This window comes from Anas platyrhynchos, chromosome 2 (assembly GCF_047663525.1).
Source record: "Anas platyrhynchos isolate ZD024472 breed Pekin duck chromosome 2, IASCAAS_PekinDuck_T2T, whole genome shotgun sequence".
NCBI classification, from domain to species: domain Eukaryota; kingdom Metazoa; phylum Chordata; class Aves; order Anseriformes; family Anatidae; genus Anas; species Anas platyrhynchos.
In genome coordinates, this window is record NC_092588.1 from 147,341,813 (window position 1) to 147,364,144 (window position 22,332).

General features: G+C 38.9%; 1 protein-coding gene across 2 annotated transcripts in view; it reads left to right on the forward strand.

Moving 5' to 3' along the window:
• The first annotated feature begins 789 nt into the window (after window positions 1–789).
• PITRM1 (pitrilysin metallopeptidase 1) overlaps window positions 790–22,332 on the forward strand; it is a 30,247-nt gene continuing 8,704 nt past the window's right edge. Inside the window, exons 1-20 of one of the 2 annotated variants that reach the window (XM_027450470.3) lie at window positions 790–954; window positions 1,130–1,232; window positions 2,050–2,156; window positions 5,670–5,821; window positions 6,235–6,349; window positions 6,460–6,556; window positions 6,954–7,114; window positions 8,444–8,570; window positions 9,260–9,348; window positions 9,944–10,072; window positions 11,814–11,927; window positions 12,390–12,486; window positions 14,350–14,484; window positions 16,327–16,465; window positions 17,589–17,705; window positions 19,185–19,317; window positions 20,050–20,170; window positions 20,933–21,009; window positions 21,450–21,615; window positions 21,737–21,837. In XM_027450470.3, the coding sequence (XP_027306271.1) occupies window positions 908–954; window positions 1,130–1,232; window positions 2,050–2,156; window positions 5,670–5,821; window positions 6,235–6,349; window positions 6,460–6,556; window positions 6,954–7,114; window positions 8,444–8,570; window positions 9,260–9,348; window positions 9,944–10,072; window positions 11,814–11,927; window positions 12,390–12,486; window positions 14,350–14,484; window positions 16,327–16,465; window positions 17,589–17,705; window positions 19,185–19,317; window positions 20,050–20,170; window positions 20,933–21,009; window positions 21,450–21,615; window positions 21,737–21,837 (2,327 nt within the window). In that variant the 5' untranslated portion in view covers window positions 790–907. Of the gene's footprint in view, window positions 955–1,129; window positions 1,233–2,049; window positions 2,157–5,669; window positions 5,822–6,234; window positions 6,350–6,459; window positions 6,557–6,953; window positions 7,115–8,443; window positions 8,571–9,259; window positions 9,349–9,943; window positions 10,073–11,813; window positions 11,928–12,389; window positions 12,487–14,349; window positions 14,485–16,326; window positions 16,466–17,588; window positions 17,706–19,184; window positions 19,318–20,049; window positions 20,171–20,932; window positions 21,010–21,449; window positions 21,616–21,736; window positions 21,838–22,332 lie in introns of those variants that run through there. The other variant, XM_038173850.2, reaches the window with a different exon arrangement.

The following is a 22,332-nucleotide window of genomic DNA, read 5'->3' on the forward strand; positions in this document are numbered from 1 at the left end:
TTTGAAACCTCATGGAAGTGAGATATGGAATCCATTATGAAGCTATGACCTACAAACCGTAATAATGTGCAAAATGGAAGGAATAGAAACCTAAGCACAGACTTCCAACATACCAGCACTTTACTAGTGGGTACAGTGGTGTCTGCTGAATCTTCAGAGGCCCCTGTTACCACACAGACTGGAGTACATTTCTGCTAGCCTCTTTATCTAAGGTGTACCATTCCTGTATGAAAGGTCTTGTGCAGGAGATAATGACTCTGCATACACAAATACAAATGCAGGATTCAGCCCTGGTTTTGTTTCCCCCTTGTTTTTTGTTTGTTTGTTTTATTTATTTTTTTGTTTGTTTTTCCCTCTCAAATTGGTGGAATATGAAATTCACATTTGATATCCATGGGCAGGGACACCTGCAGAGCCCTTGAAAGACATATAACGATGTCGTTGTTGTTGTTGTTGTTTGTTTGCTTGTTTGTTTCAATTTGAAAAAGCAAACAAGCTTTTCTCAAATATTCCCTTTACAGCCAACACAACGTTTGATTTTCCTGAGAACTCCCCAAACGTGCAGAGACATTACACAGAGTCGGTTTTATTTTTTTTATTTCTTGTCATATCCTCCCCCCTTATCCCCTACCCCCAAAGTCTCTCCTGCCTCTCCCCAAAGTCAAACGTTTTCGGGCCGTGTTCCACCACCACCACCACAGTCCAGGACCTTCCACCCGCGGTGCCACCGCCGCCAAGGCCCCCCCCGGGTCGCCTCACGGGGCTCCCCCGGGGCGGGCCGGGGCTGCGGGCGGAGCCTCCCGCCGCCAATGCAGGCCGCGGGGCCGCGGCGCCTGCGCTGCTCCGGCTGCGAGCCCCGTCCCCGGCCTGTCCTCCGCTCCCCTCTCGGGTCCCGTCCTGCCGAGCCATGTGGAGCCGCTACCGGGCGGCCGGGGGGCTGCTGAGCCGCGGCCGGTGAGGGTGGGGAAGGGGCTGGGGGGAGCGGGAGGGAGGCAGGGAGGCTCCGGCTGCGGTCGCGTTTTCAGCGGCTTGCCCTCCGCTGCCCTCACCCAGCACGGGAAAAGGCCTCGCTCCCTGGTGCGGCGCTGCCATCAGACCGTGTTTGCTTTAACGAGAAGTGTTGTTTCAGGTCTCTGAATCAGAAGTCGTGGAGGTGGAAGAGCGTTTCTGCCAACGAAAGAGCGCTGCAGTACAGGGTAGGAGAGCAAATCCATGGCTTCACTGTACGGCAGGTAGGCATTGCCTTTTCTTTGCGTTTTCTCTTGGTGGGGAAGTGTCAGAACGAGGCCAAATGCCTGCACACAGTGCAAATATTTACATAGAGGCTTTGGTTAGTCTTTAAAAACTGATACATTAGTTTCTTATATTTATCCATCTGCAACTAAGTTCTCTGGATATCATTAACACATGATCCTGTAGGGACTTTGTTGTCATAGAGTAAATGATGCGCTGTGGGAGTATGTGTGTCTGTCACAAACGTTAAATGTTGTGTGGTCTTCTAAAAGTATGGGCAGATAATTGATGCTTCACCATGTGTTGTTTCATAGAAGACATTAAAGTAAATTTTATTCCCAGAGTTGCTTTTGATTGCTTTGTTAACAACTTGCAATAGCAATAATATGTGGAATTTCTTTTTACTTCTTTTAAAGAAAAAAAGCAGAAGCAGAGAACTAAGGTAATCTGCAAACAGTTATTGGTAGCAACAGAATTAGTAGTAGAATTGAGTTCCTTGATTCCTTGGTTTTTCTTTTGCTGCCCTATCCACTGATACTTGATATGCCTTCTCTTTTAATTTACTATCAGATTTTTTTTGTCTTAATATCTATACTGGAAGGGTATAGTTCTCTGATTTTAGTATAGTTTATTTGTTTTTATTTATATACAGTTGTTTGTTTTTTTTCCATAAAACACAGAAACAAAGACCTTATGTAATACTGTATATGGTGTCATTATGTACAGGATCAACAAACTGATCATTGCTATATTATTCTTAATTTATTTGATCTTATGGCAGACACACTCTAATGTAGATGTTTTCTTCTAATACAGGTGACAGCTGTTCCTGAGTTGTTCCTGACTGCAGTCAAGCTTAGTCATGACAGTACAGGAGCCAAATATTTACATGTGGCTCGAGAGGACTCCAATAATCTATTCAGGTAAAACATTAGTGTATGTATAGCATGTTCCATCTCAGCATCAATCTGTGGTTTATAAACTGTAATTCAACTTTGTAACTGGATTTTTCTGTAATAACAGAGATAGTACTTACTTTGTGGAACTTCCTTAGAATTATTCATATTGGAACAAATGTTTTGAGAGCTGTTGTTAAATATGCTGCTCAAAACAGGGTCAGCATTTAACTCAAATGAAGTTCTTCTGAAATTTATTCAGGTAGGCCTTGAAAACTTCCAAAAGCAGAGATTCTAAAACCTCTGTGGGTAACTTCTTATCAGTGTTTGACTGACCATATGTGAATTATTTTTTTTTCTTCAATACCAAGTTGGAACCTTCTTTGTTTTTATTTATGAACGTCATTACTTGGCCTTCTCTTGTGTGTACCTATGGAAAGAATCTGTCTCCATCAGAACCTCCTTGTATGTATTGGAAGGCAGCAATTAGACAAGATTCCCATGTCTGCTGGTACAGTCAGTCTACCAGATTAGTTGGGCACAGGTGGTCCTTGGTGAAGCCATAATTAGAGACAGCCTTAGTTGGCTGTCTCTAATCACCTTCTTCTTTTCTGTCTGATTCCACGTAACTTCTGGGAGGATCTCTTTTATGGTTTTACCAAGCACTGAGGTGAGATTGACTGGTCGGTAGCTCCCGGATAGTTCCTTATTACTATTTTTTTAAAGAGTAATATTTTTCCTTATTTCTCTTTAAAAATGGGTATGATACTTCCCTTTCTTGAAGTGTGATGGACTTTGCCTGTTTGCTCTGACTTTCCAAATATGGTGGAGAGTGGCTTAACAATGGTCTGCCAGTTTCCTTCAGGACACTGGGATGTTTCTTATCATGTCCTTTGGAGTCATGGATGTTCAGGTTCCTCTGAACTTGATCTTCTCTTACGATTTCCTGCCTTGAGGTGTGGGAACATGAGAGGTGTGGGAAGAGTGCTTGCCCTTGAAAACAGGCAAAAAAAAAATTGAGTACCTTAACCTTCTCTATATCAGTTGCCACTAATTCTCCTGTCTTATCAGTGAGGTGCATTTTCTTTAGTCTTGTTCTGATCAGTGGGCTTGTATTCTTCACGTTCCTTGCCAAATTCAGCTCCAGTTGTGCTTTAGCTTTCTTTATTTAACCCCTACGTTCCTGACCAGTATCACTATATTATTCCCAGGGTATGTGTTCCTGCTTCCACTGCCTATGCATTTCTATCTTCAGTTTGATTGGGAGGTCCTTCCTCAGCCATGCAGGTTTTCTGCCTTCCCTTCCTGATTTCCAACACATGGAAACTGAGAGCTCTTGCACTCCAAGAAAGAGTGCCTTTAGGAGCTGCCATTTTTTTCTGCTCTTTTTATCCCTGAGGAAGTTTTCCCAGGTAGTCCCATCCATTAATTCCTTAAACAATTGAGAACTTGCTCTCCTAAAATTCAGGGTCTTGTGTTTACTGGACTAGCCCATATCCCTCAAGATCGTAAATTCCACCAGATGTAATCACTGTAGCCCAGGCTGTCACCGTTCTTGACCTGTCCAATTAGTTCACCTGTGTTGGTAAGCAGTGGGTCAAATAATGTTGCCCTGTGGTCATGCTGTCTGTCACCTGGATTAAGAAGTTATCTTCAGTGCACTCCAAGAATTTCCTGAGCTGCTTACAGCTTGCTGTGGTGCTTTTCCAGATACCAGGTTGATTGAAGTCCCTCAGCAGGATCCTAAGAGCAGGATGCTTCCTGTACTTTAAGTAAGAGTGCTTCATCAGCATCCCCCCCTTGATCAGATGGCCTGTAATAAACACCAGCCATGAAGTTTCCTTTGTTGGTTTGGCCTCTGATTTTTCACCCATAAGCTGACAACCTGTTTTTCATTGCTGTTTTTCAAAGGCAGTTCCATGCATTCAATTTTTTTTTTTTTTTCATAAAGGGCAACCCCCATACATCTCCTTTTCTGCCTGATGCTTTTGAATAGTTCATAGCCATTGATTGTGTGCTTCAGTTGTCCCACCAAGTTTTAGCAATAGCGATTAGATCAGTTTTCCATCTGTGCAATGAACTCTACCACAACCACTCTCTCAATCTCCCTCCTCAAAGAAAAAGGAGGAGACAATACAATGGAAAGAGCTCAAGGGTTGAGATAAGGGCAGAGAGATCACTCACCGATTACTGTCTTGGGCAAAACAGACTTAGCATAGGGAGATGGATGTAACTTACTGCCTATCACTAGCAATATAGAACAGTGAGAAACTAAAAGCAAAGTAAAAACACCTTTTTATGCCCATCCGCCCTGTTCTATGTCCTCCCCCTCAGCCATGCAGGGGAATGGGAAATGGGGGCTGCAGTCAGTGCTCCTTCACAGTCTCTCCCTCCTGGTCCCTCTCTGTCCCTGCTCCACGAAGCGTCCCTCCCATGGGATGCCATCCTTCCCAAACTGAGCCTGCAGGGGCTGCCCACAAGTAGCAGCTCTTCAAGAACTGCTCCCACACAGCTCTGTCCCACGGGGTCCATCCCCCAGGAGCAAACTGCTCCAGCACAGGTCACCCACAGGCGGCAGCTCCCCCCAGACCTCCTGATCCTGCGTGGGCTCCTCTCCACGGGCTGCAGCTCCGGCCCGCGGCCTGCTCCTGCAGGGGCTCTCCATGGGCCGCAGCCTCCTCCAGGCCACATCCACCTGCTCCACCGGGGGCTCCTCCACCCATGGGGGGGCTGCAGTGTGGACATCTGCTCCATGTGGGACCCATGGGCTGCAGGGGGACAGCCTGCTCCACCAGGGGCCTCTCCACAGGCCACAGGGGAACTTGTGCTGTGTACCTGGAGCACCTCCTGCCCTGCTTCTGCACTGACTTTGGGGGCTGCAGGGCTGCTTCTCACTCCCCTCTCCCAGCTGCTGTTAACACAGCAATTCTTTTTTCCCTTCAATCTGCTCTCACAGAGACCCAACCAACATCACCCATGGCTTGGCTCTGGCCAGCAGCAGGTCCCTTTGGAGCTGGCTCTGATCTGACATGGGGCAGCTGCTGGACTCTTCTCACAGAAGCCTCCGCTGCTACCAAACCCTTGATGCATAAACCCAATACAAAAGAGAGAGAGAAAAAAAAAAAAAAAACAACAACAACTTTTTTTCAGCTACTAAACTGAGTAGTAGGGGGGAAAGACTGTATTTCCCAGTAGGATGTAAATCTAACTGTTAATATTGGCTACTGTTGTAGGTTTATGAATTACTTTAGTTGCACAGGTTGTCTGCTGAGCCACTTCTGGCTCTAGTGCTTAGTTACGTGCTGAAATATTTTGCACTACTTACAGAAATAGAAGTGCAGAAGTGTTACCCCTTCTAGCAGAGATGGCTGAGCACTCAACTCAGTCTTTCATAAAAGCTCTCTAACTCTGCATCCCACTGTAAATCAGGTTAATTACTAGACAGTGATAATATTTCCATAAATCTAAGCTGCAGATGGGAGGTGGGTGCACTTCTCATCGCAAATAAATGTGTTCATCTCTGTGCTGTCTGTCTTACAGTATACAGTTCCGAACCACTCCAATGGACAGCACTGGGGTCCCGCATATCCTTGAGCACACTGTGTTATGTGGTTCTCAAAAGTATCCTTGCAGAGATCCATTCTTTAAAATGTTAAACAGATCGTTGTCCACTTTCATGAATGCATTCACAGGTGAGCTTGAAGTAAATAATACTGTTTAAAATGAATATGGTTTTACTGCAGCAGAACTTTCTGTTGGCTCTCTTTATTTTCCCTTTGGAGAGCCATTATTAAGTGTGAATGAGAGACTCAAAATTTTGAGTGAGGGATTAAGAAACTAACAAGGCAAGGCAACAAAGTAAATCTTGTTTGTTTGGCAGTTACAAAGGCCCAGTAGAGCTGGATTTTTATAGTATACTGTAAGACATTTAAATTTTTGTATGTTTGGCCAGCACAAAGTTTTCTTTACAAATAATTACTTCATATGTCAATTAGTAAATTTCTTCTCTTCCCGTTATTTATATTGATGAGTGATTAAATATAAATGAGAGTAAAATGCATCTCAGTTGTTGAAGTTCTGTTCTTTTACCTTTATTTGTACACAGCTAGTGATTACACACTCTATCCATTTTCAACACAAAATCCCAAGGATTTCCAGAATCTCCTGTCAGTGTACTTGGATGCAGCTTTTTTCCCATGTTTGCGACAACTAGATTTCTGGTAAGTTGTGGAGATGTATGCAAACTTTAGATCTAAAAAAGATTTTAAGACCAAAAAAACAAAAACCTCTTGAACTCTCAAGCAACATTTCCCGTATTAATGTTTTTCAGGCAAGAAGGCTGGAGGTTAGAACACGAGAACCCAACTGATCCTCAGACACCTTTAGTCTTCAAAGGAGTTGTTTTTAATGAAATGAAAGGGGCATTTGTAAGTTTTGTGCATTTTTTTTTTCTTTAGATTTTCTACACAGCTTCAATTACAGGTTATCAACAGCTTTATTGCACCAGAGATTTCTGTTCTTCCTTTATGAATCTTAAGTCTTAGTAAAGACAAAACTGTTACTTGTTTATTCTTGAAGGTAGCCCATTGAAAGCTTGTTTGCTTATAGAAGAGAACCTTGTTAATGGGTGTTATTGTAGAATTTTTCTTTTAAGTTGACATAACATAGCTAGTTTTATGAAAGTACATGGGTATCAAAATACTGCATAACAAAATGCTTATGTAGGGAGTTCTTGTGTAAGTTAGGACTGAGGTCTTATTGAGCACCTTTTATTTTTAAAATATTTTGATGACTTGTACTAAAATGTGGTGTTTTCCTCTTAAGACAGATAATGAGAGGATATTTGCACAGCACCTGCAAAATAAACTCCTTCCTGATCACACTTATGGTGTAGTATCTGGTGGGGATCCGTTAAGTATTCCTGATCTTACATGGGAGCAGCTCAAACAGTTCCATGCCACACATTATCATCCAAGCAACTCCAGGTATCTGAAATTTGTGACTAATTTACTAGGTTATATAGTGACTTAACACTGTATTTTTATCTCTGTGAGGGAGCAGTATTTCTGTACTCGTTGTCAGCAATATAACCTGTACCCTCCAGCTTCAAAGCAAGGAATTTGCTTTAGGAAGAAAAGTAAAAGGTGAATTGGAAGTAGGGACTTCTGAAGATAGGTGGCTGATGGGTGTTTTCTAGACTCCTTTTGCCTGCTGGGTTATGAGGATTTGTTTGAAAGTTTTTATTTACAGATAATTTACCATGAACTTCTGTGGTTTGGGGGAAAATTGAACAAATACAAAAATACAAAATGGTAAGTATTTGGAAGTAATGGTGGAAAGTTACCGTACAAGCAGCACAGATGAGTCTAGGGGTTCCTAATCCCCTTCAAATCAACCCAGATTAAAAGTTAAAAGACATTACAAATGCATGGCTCTTTATTTGCTCCTGAATCACATTACTGTATTGGGCTCTAAATAACAGATATCCATTTGAGTTACACTAATTCTGTTGGTACTGATGAGGTCATTAAGCTAAAAGTCAACTTACTTGAAATATGAGGTTAATGTGGAGGGAAATCTATAGTATTCTTTCTTCTGTACTAATTTTGTGGTAAATCTCTGCTGAGCCAGAGATTTAGTTTAGTCTGATCATTTATGGAGCATCAGCTTATGACGTGATCGTGAATTTATCATCCTTTATTTTCTCATCATCTCAAGTATTCATTTGTACCTGAGTTTAGATTTTAATCAAGTAATTAATTAATTAATTTACCTGAGATATACCCCATGCTCATATTTAATCCAATGGAAGTTAGCAGTGCTTCTCGTAGGTACGACACTGTACTTCAGCAGTGACCTGCAGAATCCAGCCCTGTTTTATGGATAAATTGAGAAACATATTATAGTATTTTATACATTGTGTGAGGACCATAAGAATCTTGTCTTCTGAAACATTAGAGCGTTCGGATTCTGGTTTCAATTACTAGTATTTTTTTGTTACAGATTTTGTATATTGCTGCAACTAACTGAATTCTTGTCTTGTGGACGCCAAAGAATAAAACAGAAGCTGAAAAGCGTTGTGAAATTTTACCAGCAGATCTGTGGGTTTTATGTATGTGGCAAAATGTGGTGGGTCTTAGAACTACAGACCTTACAAAGCATGTTGTCTTCTAGATGTAACTGAATCACTGGAAGTTACATGAAATTCAGAAGAAAAAAAAAACACCATGAATAAATAAATATGTATAAAAGCTGTTCCTACAGAGTTCCTGTAAAATCTGATGTTTAATATCAAACTTCCATTTCAAATGCAGATTCTTCACTTATGGTAATTTTCCACTGGAGCAACATTTGAAACAAATTCATGAGGAAGCATTGGTAAAATTTGAAAGAATTGAATCGAAGACTGACATCCCAAAACAGAAACTCTGGGAAAAGCCTGTGAGTATTTAAAACAAATAAAGAATACTTTTTAAAGAAGTGCATGTCCAATCTTGGAGTTGCAGAAACTGAGTATAACTGAACCCAACCTGCTGGGGTTATTTTGTTTGTTTAAAAGTGTGTTCGTGTGTTTAAAAAAAAAAAAAAAAAAAAAACATCATTGTATACTTTTCAATTTCAGTAATAACTGCATACAGTTGTTTGTTTTCAGTATTCAAATGTACTTGGCATTTGGAGAACAAGCATTTATCAATTTAAAGCATCTGGAGCTAGGTATTAAAAAAATATATTGATACTTATATTGTCAGCAAATGTACCCAGCAAATTTTACCTAAGATTCCAAACATTGCTGTTAAAATAACTTTTCCACTTTATTTATTTATATTCATTTCCTCACTGGCTTGTGCAGGAGCTTAAGCTTTTCTTTGAAATCAAGCTTAGAGTGTTAACTATGGCCGGATTTTCTTAATCCTCTTCTCTATTTCTGCACTTGTAAAAAGTGGAAATACCACTCTTAGTTTTTCAAGATATACTGAGTAAATATCACGCGTTTATGTATTTATCTATGAGAATCTGTGAAATTATTTTAAATCTTTGGAAAGAAGATGCTATGAAGATACAGTCATTTTTTTATTTGTAAGTCTGATACAAGTTTAGTCTGCATCATATGTACTTATTATACTTTACAGCGAGAACACCGTGTAACATGTGGCTTAGACTCATTTGCTGCCGATCCTTCCAAGCAGACGACTGTCAGTGTCAGCTACTTGTTGACAGAGTAAGTCTATGAAAATAAAATTTTCAATCAAAAACGTGTTTTAGAACTTTCAGGAAGGTGCAGGTGTACATAACTGTGCCCCCATCCCTCTTTGCAAATGCCACCTTCAAGTTAAATAATACTGTGGGTTAATACAAAACCTACTTTAGTAAGTGAAAATTTAAGTACCAGGTAAAACATGTCTTGTCCTTTTCTTTAGCAGGTAGAGCTGAGGATAATCAGCCATTATATTACAAAACTATTCAGTGGATTAGGCTTTGGGAACACTGGCTTCTTGTCTTTGAACTGCCTTCAATGTGCAAGCTTTTTCGTATGACCCAAATTCTAACTTCATCCATCCTCATAGCCTAATTGAACTTGCAGAGCTTTACTGCTTGTTATGATGAGTAATTCAAGTTTATGAACACATAACTCAACATAAACCCGGAACTCTCTTGGATTCCTGAATTTTGGTCTGGTGTTCATAGGAGGCAGTTATTTTTCCCTTGCCTCCCCTGTATTTTTTAGTAGAAGTAATTATTCAGAAATTAACTCGGTGTTTGGTGTGACGTATTTCGAGCTTGATGTTTTTTAAGAACTAATAATTTTTCTTCAGTATTACAGACACCTTTGAAACTTTCACACTAAGCCTGTTGTCTTCACTGTTGGTTGATGGACCAAATTCTCCTTTTTACAAAGCTTTAATCGAGTCTGGTGTTGGTACAGATTTTTCTCCTGATGTTGGGTAAGTGTTACAAGTTTCATTTCATCCCTATAAGCAGTATTAGAAGAGTTACAAATGAATATCAAGTTGGGAAAAGTCATCTCTCATGCAGGCAACGTAGGCCACACCAGAAGAATCTTAAAGGTTTTTCCTGATGAACTACTATCAAGTGTAATTTTTGGCTTGTCAAAATAATTCAGTGGAAGCTGTGTTAGTGATAACAGTAGTACAGCTTTGTTTAATGTTTATCAGCAAGAAAAATGCATGGATAAGAACACGCTATGCTTTCAGTGTGCTAGTTGCTTGTAGTGTTTTGATCTTGTGCGTTTAGTATTACTCAGAAAACTGTTAAAATTAGTTCTTGCTCTTACTGTGTACTGTTACATTTGCTCTTTTGCTTTAATCCTGTGATTTAGTAGTAGGTAGGTTTGGCATAAATGTGCTTCTGTACAATTAGGTGATATTAATTTGCCATTGCCAGAATATGAAAGGATATGTCTGCCAGTATTTATTTGTTCAAACTGCAGCTTTTGCAAACAGTCTTCTGAGCTAGCTCTCCACGGCAAACTAGATGGGCGGATTCTCTTAACCTAACTGTAGGCTCGGTTGCTCATTATAGTTGGACTTCAGTGTCGGCAGAAAGAAAGAATCACTTTCAGGGCGTGATTCATCTGACTAATTTTAAAATTGAGGATGACAAAAATCATGCTTTGTCTCTGCTGTCTCAGATGTTTGAGTGGGAAACCTAAACCTACTAATCTAGTATGTTTGTAATGCCTTGGGGTACTCTACATGGCTTGAAATTGTCTCTATTGGGAATGCTACAAGACCTGTGTCATGAATTCCAATGCTATGTACACATCTTAATACCACAGGGCATTATATCTGTTTTCAACCAGTGAAGTAGTGATTCAGTTGTTTTATAGTTCCTCAGTTAAGCCTTTTTTGGGCTAACTATACTAATTTGGTGTTGATTTATGTAGTGAATTGTCTAATATGCATTGATAACTCTGCAGATGAATCAATATAAAGACAAATTTTGAGTCCACAGATCCTTAATTTGATATCTGAGTCTGTCATTGAACTCTTCTGTAGTTTTTAGATGTGGAATAGTGAATGCTTAGCATTGAACACCTATTGCTTTTTGTTTGTTGTCCTTGGTCTGAACAGCTACATGCTGCATATTTCTGCAAGTATCAGTTTGTCTCTCTATAGTGGAGTTCTTATTGTTAACTATGTCTGACAGGGCTACAACATTTTGTTGTTGTTGTTTGGTAGTATTGAAAATGATTGCAGCAAACACAGAACACTTCACCTTCACCATTTGCTCTGCAAATAATGCTTTAAATGTACTAATTTAAAAGTTCTGTTTCACTAACTTGCTTAAGTAGAATATATGTGTTTGGCTTTAAAGGCAGCTACAATTTTTGCTTAACAAAAGAGACTTTATTACCTGAAAGTACTTACTGATGAACTGGAAGATGAACAGAAAAGAATAGAGCTTTTCTTCTGTAGCTGTTTGTCTTTCTCTAATGTAATATGCCATATGTTTTCCTAACAGTGTGCTACTACTACTTAAATTGAACAAAAAGCGCTTTAAAGTTCAGTTTCTTGTCTCTTTGGTAATTATTATTCTGTCTGGCTTTTAAAGTCCTCTTTTTATGCGAAAATGATGAATGAGTGTGTTTCCCCTTCTACCTTTGCTATAAAGTTTAATGCTGAAGTTCTAGTACTTGTAACTGAGTTTAATATTTTGTTCCAGGTTTAATAGCTCAACAAGAGAAGCCTATTTCAGTGTGGGTCTACAGGGTATTGCTGAGACAGACATTGATACTGTGAAACAGATTATTGCTGAAACAGTTGATGAAGTTATTGCGTGAGTAATATTAAATTTATAAGAATACTGTTAGTTCTCTCATACAGTCTTTTACAATTAGATATTTATAGTAATATAATAATATATTAATGTATATATAATAATACAGGCACACATATTAATATACCTTAAAATTGTAGGTACGTTTAAAAAAAAAAACTTTCTTCAGTACTAAATGCACTGAAGAAAGTTATATTGCTCAATATTCTTAAAATTTTTATCTGCTACTTCCTCTGTTGTAGCATATTCATCAGCATAACCTTCAGGAGTTTAATGATATTAGTGCTGTTTTACTAAATGACACAGCATGATAAGATTATTTCATATCGATTTTAATTCAGTATGGAGGTCATCATGTTGTAATGCTTCCTTTATTGATGTTATAATTCATTTTCATAATTTTACTTAGAGTGATTAGTACTAATGGATATGATTTCCTTTTCTCTTTACCCCTTCCCAAAGGAAAGGATTTGAGGAAGACAGGATTGAAGCTCTACTGCACAAAATTGAAATCCAGCTGAAACATCAGTCTACAAGTTTTGGACTTGCCCTGACATCAGTAAGTCTGTGTGTGTGTGCTTGTGTATGTTGTGCGTGGTTTATTTTTGTTTGTTTCAGACATAGGCGTGGAATTTGCATTCTACACATTAATAAAATATGGGGTCATTTTGTAGGCTCTTAATACCTAAAACTTTTCATTTTATGGCTTTTTTTCTCTTTGTCATCTCTTATACATCTCTCCATTATTTTCAGTAGTCTTCTAACCATTGCTAGACTCTACTCTGTAGGACTTAATCAGGCAGTTAGCCTGTTGTCTTTGGCTGAATAGTAGCTTTGATTGCAGTAGGACTGATTACTTCTGTAAGAGAGGAATGTCATGCTGGCTCTTGGTATGTTTTGGCCAGTTGCCCATGTATTTTTATAGAAATCAAATCAAACGACTGTATTTTTCTTTGGAATTTAGGGTTGTGCCACTATAATTTAATATAATTGCTAGCCCTACCATTAGAAGGACCTTCTTCTCTGTGATTTATTTATTTAAAACATCAAGAGGAGAATTCAGTAAGCCTGGAGGTTTCCATTTGTTTCTAAATTGATCAAAACAGTAGAAATTGCGTTCTTGGATGGTGGCCTGTTCTGGCTTGCTTACTTTTTATCTGTGCAACTGTTAAAAACAATCAGTCTCCTGATACTCTTTTGTCCTTTTAGATAGGTTCCACAAGAAAAGCTTATGGAGACTCAGGTTTCCAGGTAGAAGAGATCAGCACTTCCCTCTTCATTTTCCTTCCTTGAAAAGTTGTAAAGAGCAATGAATTCTCCTCTTAGCCTCCTTTTCTCCAAGCTAGACAAACCAAGTGTCCTCAGAGCTCTCCAAACAGAATGTGTTCCACCCTTTTTACCAGCTTTGTTGCCCTCCTCTGGACGCATTCAAATATCTTAATATCATTTTTATATTGTGGAGACCAGAACTGTCCACAATATTTAAGGTGAGGCTGCACCAAAGCTGAATATAGCAGAAGAATCCCCTCTTTTGAGCAGTTAGCTATTCAGGGTTTTATGCACCCCAAACATGATTTGCCTTCTTGGCTGCCAGGGCACATTGCTGGCTCAAGGTGAGTCTGCTGTCAGCCAGCACCCCCAGGTCCCTTTCTGCTGAGCCACTTTCTCTAGCCACTCCTCTCCCCATCTGTACTTTGTCCACCATTTCTCCGTCACAGGTGCAGCACCTGGCATTTGCCCTTCTTGAATTTCATGTCATTGCTTATTGCCCAATGCTCCAGTCTGTCTAGATTCCTCTGTGAGGCTCTCAGCCCTCCAGAAAGTTAACAGCACCTTCCAGTTTAGCATCAACTTGCAAAGCTGCTAAGGATGCATCTTAACTCCTGTGTCCAAATCATTGATAAAAATATTACACAGAATCAGCCCTAGAATTGAGCCCCGGGGAATACTGCTAGTGAACAGATAGTTTCATCTGACTGATAAGGTAAATGAGGAAACTGTTATTTATATACTGTTTTGCATACACCTCCTGTTCCCCTTTTCCTTCTTTCCCTGGCTGAAAGTGAATTTACTTTGAATCTGAGAGAGGAAAGAATATTCCAATAAATTTCCAGAATACAGACATACACACCTATGCAAAAAGAGGAAACGGGGGGGGTGGGGGGGGGTTGAAAGTAGTTTGGTATGGTAAAATTGGAGGAGGGAGTGGAGGGGACAGAGGGACAGGTGATGATGACATAGTCCTTTAGTTTGAACAAACACTTCAGCAGCATCCCCCTCCTCAATCTATTAGAAGTATGCAATAGCTATTACTTATCATCTATATGTCGATAGTAGATAAGGTGGTTTTGGAACACAGATGCTGCCAGTTACAGAAATATATATGAACTGTCCTGCTTACTTAATTACCCTTGCCCTTCAGTATATAGCTTCCTGCTGGAATCAGGATGGGGATCCAGTGGAGCTTCTGAAGATTGCAGATAAAGTCTCTCGGTTCAGGCAGTGCCTCAGAGAAAATCCCACATTTCTTCAAGAAAAAGTTAAAAAGTATTTTAAGGTAGGAAAACTTGCAGGAAAATATCTGCAGTATTGATTTTTGAATCACGATTTTGTATTTAAAATTAATTTGAAGGGATCTGAGTTGTTCATACTGTCTATTTTTAGATGTAGATGAACAGCAGCACTTTTGAATAAAGCATGTTCATTTTAAATAGTTGAAGTGAAAACTTTTTAAAACTGGAAAAATTGGCCATTGGACGTTTGGAAACACACACATTAGAACACTGAGAAAATACTAATGTTTTAATGTTTAAAATACTGTGATGCCTGATGTTATAGAAAGACACATGAGTCTTTCCTAATGAGAAACTAAGATGTGGACAGCAGTGTGGACCTAGTAATGTTCACCGACTGCTGTGTGAATTTTGCTGCCAGCACTAATTTCTTTTTGCTCTATTTTCTTGTTTTCCTATCTATATGTTCTACTAGAGTAGAGTGCTTTTAGATTTAAGGACGGTAAAGGTATTATGACATTGGATACTTCTGAATCCTTGCATTAGCTAATGGCAGAACAAAAAAAAATCCAGCGATAGCAGTGCAAAAGTGTCTTCTGTTGTTTTTGTTGGTGGTTTTGTTTTGTTTTGCTTAAATTCTTTGGGTTGTTTTGAAGGACACATCTATTATATGGAACTGCCAACCTGATTTACTAGTGAGTGAATGGTGGTTTGCATATACTCAAAGGCAACAGGACATGGTGGCATCAGTTGAAATCTGATTTCCTAAAGGCATAATTAGTGTCTAGAAGTAGTAGGAAGCTATTAAGCTTTTGGCTTTTGTATTAAGAAATATGGGCATGGTATTTTTAAGAATGCCCTTTACTATGCAGTTCTGCTGAGGGGCCTAAGACAAAAGCACGACTCCTCAGGAAGTAATGAGGATAGTTGGGTGTTCTGATATCCAAAGATTATGTACTTTATATTACACGCTGTGCCTGGAGATTAATAAAGCAGGAACGCTGTGAGCAAAAGAGATGCTGTTCATCCTATCCATTCAACTGTGCTTAGTTGATTTTTGCATTTCACTCTCTAACTTTGTAGTCAGTCATGTTTCCTTAGTATTTCCATATAAGCACAGGGGAGATAAGCTCATAAAACAGAGAATCCGATTACATTGTCCCAAATTATTGGCAGTGAATCTCTATGACAGATGTTGCTATTTGACTCCTACTTTTAAATGGACATTTTTGAGGTCACTGTCTCTTGAATAGCCTCCCATTATTCTCTAAAATGGAAGGTGATTGAGTAATTTTGTGATTAAAATTCCACAATACAATATAAACAAAAAGAAATTCACCAACAGTTCTAATACTTGCATAATGCATGGAGTTCTCTAGCAGCAAGACTGATGTAAACCATTTCTGAGCAGGATAAGGCATGCCCCTTTTACATCATATGGGATTTCTGTGCACTCAAGCTTGGGCAGGTTGAATGAGGTGTTTAATGAAACCCTGCTGTATTTAACTAGATTCCCAATCTTAGAACATTCTCCAGATATAACTTCTGGCATACTGCTCTGTAGCCTTATATGCAGTTGTTTAACCTTGATTTAATTAAACTAGTAAGTACTGTGTGTTGTTAAGGGAATCTGACTCCACACTGAAATTTCACAGAAGGTTGTTCATGCTTGTTCATGTGGTAAACTGTCTCTCTTCCCCACCCTAGCAGCAGACTGCTGTTCATTAATTGAGAAGTTTAAATTGCCTATTTGTGATACTTTTGATAATACATAAACCAAATGATGCGTATCTTTTCTACTTCTGATGAAGCAATAATCTGAGGCAAAACAGGTGAAAGTAGCCCTCAGAATTAATAATGCTTTGTTTTGGGATACATTTCTGCAGGATAATCCACATAGATTGACTCTGTCAATGAGTCCAGAAGAAGACTACTATGATAAACAAGCAAAACTGGAAGCAGAAAAACTGAAAAAGAAGGTCAATGCTCTTTCTGAAGAAGAAAAAAAGCAAATCTTTGAAAAAGGTTAACATGCTTTTTCATCTTTTTGTTTGGGTAACTGTTTAAGAACACAACCTTTTTTTTTTTTTTAATGTTCTGTAAAATGCCTGAAATTCTTAGATATATCAGGCATAACCCAGCATTTGTTCTGAAAAGGATGGTATTTTTTCGTTGGTGGTGGAGGTTGGAAGCTTGTGTGTATGTGTTATGAGGCTATACAGTTTACTGGTCATTCTAAATTATATTATGGTTATACTCCATTAGTTCTAACACTCAGAAAACAGAATGATCAAAGTCTCCAGTAGGACAGAAGAAAGGAAATTATTTAAAAATATTAACCTGGTTCTTTCGTATGTTAGCTGCACTAAGTACAAGATGTATGCCGTGATTTATCTTAAAGCTCTTTATTTTTGAGTGTATGATGTTTGTTCCATGCTCCTATAAGATTTACATTTTGTAACTGTACTCTTTTCCATGTAAAGAGATAACTATAGCAATAGCTTTTGACTTCCTCTGAGGAATAACTTAAACTTGGAAATATGGAACAGTTACGTCATTTTGTAAAAACTATGTTCTAGTCACAGAGATTGTGTAGAAGAAAGGTGGAGTTAATGTTTAGAAGCAGTGTTACTGGGAGGGGGAATAAGGGAGCAAACTTCTTTCAGAAGAGGTCTCCTTCTTACAAAGGTAAGTTTGAGGCTACTTACAGGCAGCCAGCTAGTATCTGAAAGAGGATGAAAGTTGTGAAAACACAACTTAGGTGCATTGGTGTACAGACTGAGAACTTAAGATTTTTAGTCGGTTAGATTTTTACTGCAAGGTCTCTGTTGCCTGGGTGGTGTCTACAGAGCTGGACAACAGGGCAGGCTGGCAAATATCACTTCTTTAGGGTTTTAATTACATGTAAACAGGATGCAAAAGGAGATGGAGGGGCTGGAAAGAGGATTTACAAAGGTACACTGTTCTGTTCGCTGATATATGATAATATTCAGAATTTTTCAATACAGTGTTTGAAAGAAGAGTTGATATAAAATGCTGAACTTCAAACTCTTACGTTTTTCTGATCTGCATCATCTCAGTAGGTTTTGACAGCATTTTCACTAGAAGGTAAAAGTTACAAACACCAGTATTCTGCTTTCTTTATTAGGTTTGGAATTAATTGATCTTCAAAGTAAACCTCAGGATACCTCTTGTCTCCCAGCTCTAAAAGTGTCTGACATTGAACCCAAAATCCCATTCACTGTGCTGGAGACAACACTCACAGGTTGGTATATTTTGTCCTGAAAAGAACATTTGTATTGTTATCTGGCTACTTGCCAAGTTGTTCCTCTTCTTTGCTCTTTAAGAAATGTGTGTACCTGCTAAGCTGTAAACAAACACTAAACAGGAGTAGTTTGTGGAGAAGGAAAAGTCAGTCATTTTGGCCTGAATTGTTTGTTTTTGCTAGTTTGTCAAAGTTGAGCTAAATATGATATCCAAAACAAACTGTGATAACACTGTGAGCCCTGACAACCTAGCTCCTGGCTTTGTTGTCAGTGTTAGCTTGCCAAAGCCAAGCTTCCAGACTCTAAGGCTGTCTTTTTTATTAGGTTTCAGAGCTATACTGGAGTAAAGTTTTAAACACAGAGTACCTAGAATCCTTTGAGTGAGATTAATAAAAAAATAAAATAAAATCTGAAAGTGAATCCCACTTTACTGCCCATAGCTTTTCATCTAGTCCATCTCCTTTTCATCTAGTCCACCACCTGGGCAGTACACAGTTTGCAGTGATCTGCAGAAAATTCTTGCCATCACCTCTGAGGGGTGATGTGGGGCTGTTTCCAGCTGCAGTTCAGCTGCCTGCTCTTCAGTAGGAGTTTGGCAGTAACACTCCTGATGCAAGCTCCCTGCCTTCTGCTTTCTCATTGCCTTGCCTGCCCTGCCCTGCAGTTAGAAAAGTCACTAGGTGGTATGCTCAATTACTCTTGAGCAATCCCCTTGCTTTCCGAGACTTCAGCTTGTTACAGGGTGCAGCTCTCCTGGCAATGTGTGCATCAAGCCTTTGGTAGTGTCTGCTTTCCCTCCCTCCCTATTTTTACAGAATATGGTGTGTAGGAGCCATGAAGAAAAAAATGGTCATCCATCATAACATCATTGACAGTCTGCTCTAGTTTTGCCAAGGCTGTCCTGTGAGTTGATAGGAAACAAGAAATTTTAGATCTCAATTTTGTTATGGTTCTGTCAAAATCTTGCAGGTAATATTGCTCTACATTATATTTTTAACAGATAATTTTCTGCTAAAATTAGCAGCAAGTGTCAAGTGCTGCATAATTCTGATGCTGAAATGACCTATTTTGTGAAAATCCTAATGTGTATTCCCAGTACCCATTATTACCCAAAGTTAGAATAGAATGTACAGTTCAGGAACTGTTTTTCCTCAACTTTTGAAGTGATGAAGGTGAAAATATGGGAGGAAAAACTACTTGAGCTGTTCAGAAACAAATTACCATTCCATTATTTGAATATTACCTCTAAAATGCATACTCTGTCAACAGAATTCTCATTAAATTGTCCAGATATCCTTTACTTTACCATGGGCAGAAACAAACAAACAAAACCAACAATCCTTCAGTCCATCATACAGTGCAATTTTTGAAGTTTAAATAAGTGGCTCTGAAGTTACAGAAAGTAACTCTGACAAGAAATGCTTTTGTTTTTCAGAAGGAAACTGTTGGTTGTTCTTTTCTTGTTTTTTGATCCCTAGCTGATGAAGTTCCTGTCCAGTACTGTGCTCAGCCAACCAATGGTGTGGTATATTTTAGAGCTGTTTCCAGCTTGAACACTCTTCCTGAGGAGCTCAAACCATATGTGCCGCTGTTCTGCAATGTCATTACAAAGTGAGAGGTTTACTTTGCTAGAAGCTAAAGCAGTAAGATGTAATACAACTTACTGAAATAATACTTCTTTTAATAATTGAAGTAGTTGTCCTTTTAGGAAGGAGGTGCTGGTAAGTTGGTGTGCTGCTGAAACAATGGTTCTTTCCTCTCTCCACTGAGTTGCCATCTACTTTGCCCTTTTCCTTTAGTCTCTGCTTTGCCTTGTTCCCTAGTGTCAACACAAGCATTCCCCAGATAGATTGGAAACTTGATCTAAATGAAAAATAGCCCAGGAGAAATTGAAGTTTTCACTTTTTGGGGGGGTGTAGCGTCACAGTGGTCACAGAAACACTGACCGTATCATAGGAGCAAGAGTGGCACAGGGTAGATGAAGTGACATGGACCAGAAGGAATCTGTTTTTTGTTTTTGGTGGTGATACCGGCTTATGTGATGTTGCTACTCTAGTTCAGCATGGATGTTGGGTGAACAGTGTTGGGGTGTTGTGAAGTCTGTACATAAAGCACACTTACTACGCCATTTTGAAATAGCAGTGGGTTTTAGCTAAAGAGTTTGTTGTATTACTTCTTATTTTTTAATATAAATTGCAAAGTATTATGTTTGTTTGATAATGCCCCAAATTACTTACTTGCTAAATTTGTATTGGCCTAAGCAGTATCCTTTGCATTTGGTATATGAGTTGTGGTTTTGCCATTTAATGAAAATAGAAGTAAATCTCTGATTATTTTTCACAGGATGGGTTGTGGAGCCCTTGATTACAGGGAACAGGCCCAGAAAATAGAGCTTAAAACAGGTGGGATGTCTGTCAGCCCACATATCATTCCAGATGATTCACACCTGGATGTGTATGAACAGGTAAATTAATCATAAACATCATGATGTTAAATTACAATAACAGCTCTGTAGTTAAGGGTCAATCACGGCATCCAGTAGAGGGTCAGCTAATGTGCATTGAAAGCAGTGTATAAAAGGGCTTGTACCTTTTTGTGTAAAATATACAGTTGACAATTACAGTATCAATATTTTGTGTTAAGGGAAGTGTTTGCAGTTATCTCTTTTAAGATAGTGTTTCACTAGCTTTTGTCAACATGTTTCTGAATGCTGCAAAAAACTTTGGAAACAAAGCGCAGAGGAGAGAAAGGCATAGTATTGCACATAGAGATTGCTGTCAATGTGTGTATGTCACAATCCTGAATGTTTTCAGTATTGTCAGATCTTAGTATTGGGCATAAAAGTTTTAGCAACGTCTCTTAAGATTTTTCAGACTTGCTAGGGTCTATTTCCTGTAGCTTGCTCCCTATGGATTGTGAAGTTGAGTTAGGGGGGGATCCTTTGCAGAAAGATTCATCCCCAGAATAGTTTTACCTGTACTTTGTGGAAAAATAAAGTCTGTTTCTGAACTGCTGCTTACTCTTGAAAAAGAGTAATTGACAGGCTTGTTTTGTGTGAAGATCAGTCATATTTCATGATTTTAGTAGCACAGCCTGTATTAAAGTCGTTTTATGTTGTGAAACATTGGTTGGTACCACTGCATCACTTCAATTAAAAAGTTCTTGTGCATTACTTGTTCCATTGCTGAAGTTTTTTTTCCTGTATGTGTTTCTTTTTTTCCTTCAGGGTGTGCTCTTTTCATCTCTGTGCTTGGACAGAAACCTGCCAGACATGATGAATTTATGGAGTGAAATATTTAACAAGTACTGTACATTGGGTTTCCTTTTTTTCTCCCTTGTGTGTTTGGGGTTTTCTTTTTATTTACCTCTCCTTCCCCAGCCATTCTCAACTTCTTAGAGATTCTACTGTGAGATTTGCTTTCATGACTGTATGTTTGAGTGGCTTCTACTTTCTAAATTACAGATTCACAGACTAGCTTATGTTGGAAGGGACCTCTGGAGACCATCTGTTCTAACCCCCCTGATTAAGCAGGGCCACCTAGAGCAGGTTGCTCAGGACCACGTCCAGACAGCAAATCTAAGCATGTCATCCTTTGTATGACTATGTAGTGGATTAATTGGAAAAATGGTGGTCTAAAAGCTCTTTGTTGAACTTGGGATAATGAACGAATGAGTCAGCATTGTGAAAACACATTGGCGCGGTTTCTCCTGAGATGTAGAGAACTCCTTCTACTCTTTTTCAGCCCGCGATTTGAGGAGGAAGAACACTTCAGAGTGCTGGTTAAGAAGACTGCCCAGGAACTGTCAAATGGGATTCCAGATTGTGGGCATTTGTATGCCTCTATTAGAGCCAGCAAAAACCTTACACCTTCTGGAGAACTGCAAGAAATGTTTAGTGGGATGGATCAGGTGAAAAATTAATGTCGTCTTTTAGTGAGGCCCAAATCCTCCACTTTGGAATTAGAGTGCTAAATTTTTGCTGGTTCTTTCTAAGTGGCTTCATCTGTAGTCTTTCTGCCTTCCTGCACAGGTGAAGTTGATGAAGAGAATAGCAGAAATGCCTGATATTAAACCAGTACTACGCAAACTACCACGCATTAAGAAGTATCTATTAAATAGTGACAACATCAGGTGAGTTCCAGCTAAAACAAAAAGGGGCCGTTTGGTTAGAGAGAGGCAATGGCCTATGAAAGGGCATTTCTTAACGTGCTTTCTGGGATGTTGGGGTTTTGTGAAACGGAAAACCCAAGGAATTCATAAAAATGTTTTTAGTCCACATTTTCCTACCTTAAGAACTTGGTGGTAGTTATGGTTTATTTTGTTTGATTTTTAATATGTTTATGAAACTTAAGGCAAATTTCAGATGTAACTGTTGCATCAAAAGTGATTAAACAGTTTGTTGGGTTTTACAGAAATATTCCATCAACATTTCTGCTTTTTTTTTCTTGAAAAGTGCCCAAGATAGAAATACTATTATAGTGTGTTATATCAGTTGAATATAGTTTTTTGTTTTTCTTCCTTACAGAAAATAGTGATGTTTTGAAATCTGCTTTATGTATATATTGGAAAAAGTAAGAGGACGTGTTTAAGTGCTTAGTATCAGAAGCATTAGTTTGAAAAATACTT